The following is a 3571-nucleotide window of genomic DNA, read 5'->3' on the forward strand; positions in this document are numbered from 1 at the left end:
TCATATTTATCAGTGTAAACAGCTGAGCATAGGAATTTGGTCCTTTAGTTTCTTGGGGATTCCAACAGCAGAAATTTGCCCTTGGGAACTTCCTTCCAGTCCCACACCAGCAGGACAGCTCTGGGTTGTGCAAGTGGGAAACTGGTGGTCACAGGTACTCCCAGTCTGTCCTGAGTGTGTAAGGTGCTGGTAGGGACCTATAGACCACCATTTTTTCACCCAATTTCCTGCCAGTTTTCTTTGCTAAACCAAGCATTCTACAGGCTTACTGGATCATCTAGTGGTTCACTTAGCTATTGAGCATATGATGATGAAAGGGAGTGAAATGACCAAACTGAAACCAGGACAACTGGGAGTTAAGAGGCATAGGCAGGAGCAGAGCCCAGGTCTGTGGGCTCAAGGAATTTAGACCTGCTACAGGTGGTGACATTCTTTCCTTGCAGAGAGGTATCATGGGTTTCTCGAAGTTCCCCCTCTTCCTGGTCCTCAGCATCCTGATCATCCACCAGGCAGGCATGCTCCAGGCAGCACCATTCAGGTAAGACAGCCCTACCTGAAGCCCTGTCACTTCCCACAGCCCCTGGAATTATACAATTCTATGTTCTCAGTTGTGCTGTGCTCCTATGAGGGGGTGGTAATGTATGAATGTAAACATGTAGATAAGTTTATCATAAATTTTTTATGAGATGAAGATGTATAGCATACAGTTTATAGATATATGATACATGATATTCCTTGCAAATTTCATATACTGTGAACCTCATAGCATTCTTTTGTTGATTTTTACCAGACATTTTTATCTTTAGGAAACCTAGTTACTAGTTTAACCATAATTTGCACAATGAATTGCATCCTAATTTGCTAATTGCTTTGCCAATAAATGTTATTAAATCTGATATATAAAATCTGATTTATATTTTATCTAATTCCTCACCTTCATTCAAATTACATTAAAGTGAAACCATTTTCAGATTTAAATAATTAATAATGGCTATATTTTATACTAAGCTCATAAAACTCCTGAAAATCTAACCATCACCTTTCACAAGTCTATATGATCCACTTGGACCAAGCCACTTCTCTAGGTCACATCAGATCCTAAATCCTGGTGAAGCAACAATTTTGGATGAACAATGGCCTACACCCTGTCCATTGAGAGCTGGTTCAGTCACATCTGCAGGGGAAGTCCCAGAATCCAAGAAACTTCATTGCTTATCCTAGAATGAGGATTTTCAGGGACTTAGAGCACCTGTTGCTCTTGTTTCTTCTCCCCAGGTCAGTTTGGAAAAATGACTTTGTACCAGCTACACTCACTGAGGAGGAATCGTACTTCCTACTGGCCACAATGGTGAAATGTTATGTGGAGATGAAGGCTAGTGAGCTGGAGTATGAGACTGAGGACTTTGGGTAAGTCTGTGTACCCCTCTCAGAACATGGCTTACCTTCTGCATTGGCATACCAGGAAGACATATGGTTAAGCACGAGATTGGGGGACTTCCTTGGTGGTCTGTGCTTCTGATGCAGGGGGTGCCAGTTTGATCCCTGGCTGGGGAACTCATGAGTTGGCCACATGTTGATCTCATATGTTAGAGAGAAAAAAAATTGAGATTGGGATAGTGCCATAAGTGTCTCTCTCATCTCATAAGCCTTGGGTGATTTTTAATTTACACAGAAAAGACTGGCTGTTACAGATCTATGTTTCAAGACCAGTAACCCAAGCCCCCTTTGTTTTATGATACCCCTGGAAATGTCTACAGGGAATGATGTAGTATTTTCCCTAATGCTCTGGGATTTTCTACTGTGATGATGGTATTTAGCAGAAACATTTAAGGTTCACTGGTGCCTCTCAGAGTAGTAATTTTCCACTGATGGTCCCATGGGGCAGCACCTGCCCTCAACCTCTCACTGACAGATCTTTTCATTTTTCTCCATCCTACAAATCAGCATCATTGCCCAGGAGAGAACCAGTGACACCGCCACCAGGATGACCCATAAGTTGGCAGGCTTCCTGGGCAAATCTGGGAGCAAGATTAAGAGGAACATCATGTCCACCAACGTGGCTCCAAAGCCTTTGGCCAGCACCACAGGGATCTTCAGAACCAACTAGGGAAATAATTCCAGGAAGAAGATGACCAGCCAGCACTTCAAATGGCACAGCTGGTGGCTGGGTTTTACAGACATGCATGCCACATTCTAACCCTCTCTTGGCCCGTATCTTAAAAATATCCACAGCAGAGTTGCTGAGCCCAGTGTCTAGATACAGAACAGAGAGCCTCAATGTCTGAAATCCTTCTAACTTGCGTTCATTTGTTTTCCAGTGTCTCTCGGTGATACTGAGATCATCTGCCGGGAAACATAGATCCTATTCATTTAAAACACTGCTCCAGACATCCCCGGTGGTCCAGTAGTTAAGACTTCACACTTCCACGACCGGGGCAAAAGGTTCGGGCCCTGGTTGGGGAACTAAGATCCCACATGCTTAAGATCCCACACTGCAACATGCCACACCATGGTGCAGAAAAAGCAAGCATACAAACAAAAACTGCTCCTTGCAGTTATAATTGTGATTATTCTAGTTTTTGAGTTTGAAAGGCAAAGACCCGACCCTTTGAGAATATTTCCTACAATGTCGTCTGGATTCAGAGATAGACTTGGGTTCAAATACTGTGTCCTCTACCATGTCCCCATGGGCCAAACCCTCTATAAGCCTGTTTCCCCATTTAACTTGAAGGCAACAATACTAGCTACCTGTTAGCAGCTGAACTCTACTTCTTGTAATTTGCAATGAAAGAAACTTGCAGAAAAAATAGCATGGAAGACCCGCATGTATGCATGCTTGTTGATGTTGAAAATGTTCTTTTCCTTGAAGTAAACTGAAGCTAAATGCAAAATAAACTCATTTGCCGTTATCTAGTGTGCATCTTTTTAATATTTGATTCTATGTTCAGTAAATATGATTCATGTCTCATCGGCTTATCTGGCAGAAAATTAGGGCCCTGTCAGCCAACTTTGCCAAGAGATATTACATCCGTTATGAATTCAAACTAACTTAGTCTTCACAGACATATTTTGTCCTTAGAAGTATTTTGATTGCGAGATCTTTTAGTGATAACATATCTGACAATGTTTACTAAACGGCAACCAAACTCTTAGTTTAAAACAAACAGCCAAAATACACTGTTTTCCCTGTGCTCTAAAGTTAGAATGTCCTTAAGATAACTTTAATATTCTTTAATGTGTGTGTGTATGCTCAGTTGTGTTTGACTCCTTGCAATCCCATGGACTATAGCCTGCCAGGCTCCTCTGTCCATGGAATTCTCCAGGTAAGAATACTGGAGTGGGTTGCCATTTCCTATCCCAGGGGGTCCTCCCAACCCAGGGATCAAACCTGCACCACTGAGGCACCTGAGAAGCCCAATCTTCTTTAATAAGCATGTTCAGTTTAACCTACTGTTTATTTTTTTTCTTCAAAGTTAACTCTTTTTAGAAGCTCTTTCGCCAAGCAAGAGTAAAAAGGCTTCAAATTAGGACTGAAGTGACTCTGAGCGAGGTTCACAGATTTAAGGAATGG

At 42.2% G+C, this 3571-nt stretch overlaps 1 protein-coding gene across 1 annotated transcript; it reads left to right on the forward strand.

The window, feature by feature from the left end:
* The first annotated feature begins 398 nt into the window (after positions 1 to 398).
* LOC138420681 (calcitonin receptor-stimulating peptide 2-like) lies at positions 399 to 2909 on the forward strand. Its single transcript, XM_069554007.1, has 3 exons — positions 399 to 538; positions 1276 to 1407; positions 1945 to 2909. The coding sequence occupies exons 1-3, from the start codon at positions 453 to 455 to the stop codon at positions 2105 to 2107; spliced, it is 381 nt and encodes a 126-aa protein (XP_069410108.1). The 5' UTR covers positions 399 to 452; the 3' UTR covers positions 2108 to 2909.
* The last annotated feature ends 662 nt before the right edge of the window (positions 2910 to 3571 follow it).

The sequence above is a fragment of the Ovis canadensis genome, chromosome 15 (genome assembly GCF_042477335.2).
Source record: "Ovis canadensis isolate MfBH-ARS-UI-01 breed Bighorn chromosome 15, ARS-UI_OviCan_v2, whole genome shotgun sequence".
Classification (NCBI taxonomy): domain Eukaryota; kingdom Metazoa; phylum Chordata; class Mammalia; order Artiodactyla; family Bovidae; genus Ovis; species Ovis canadensis.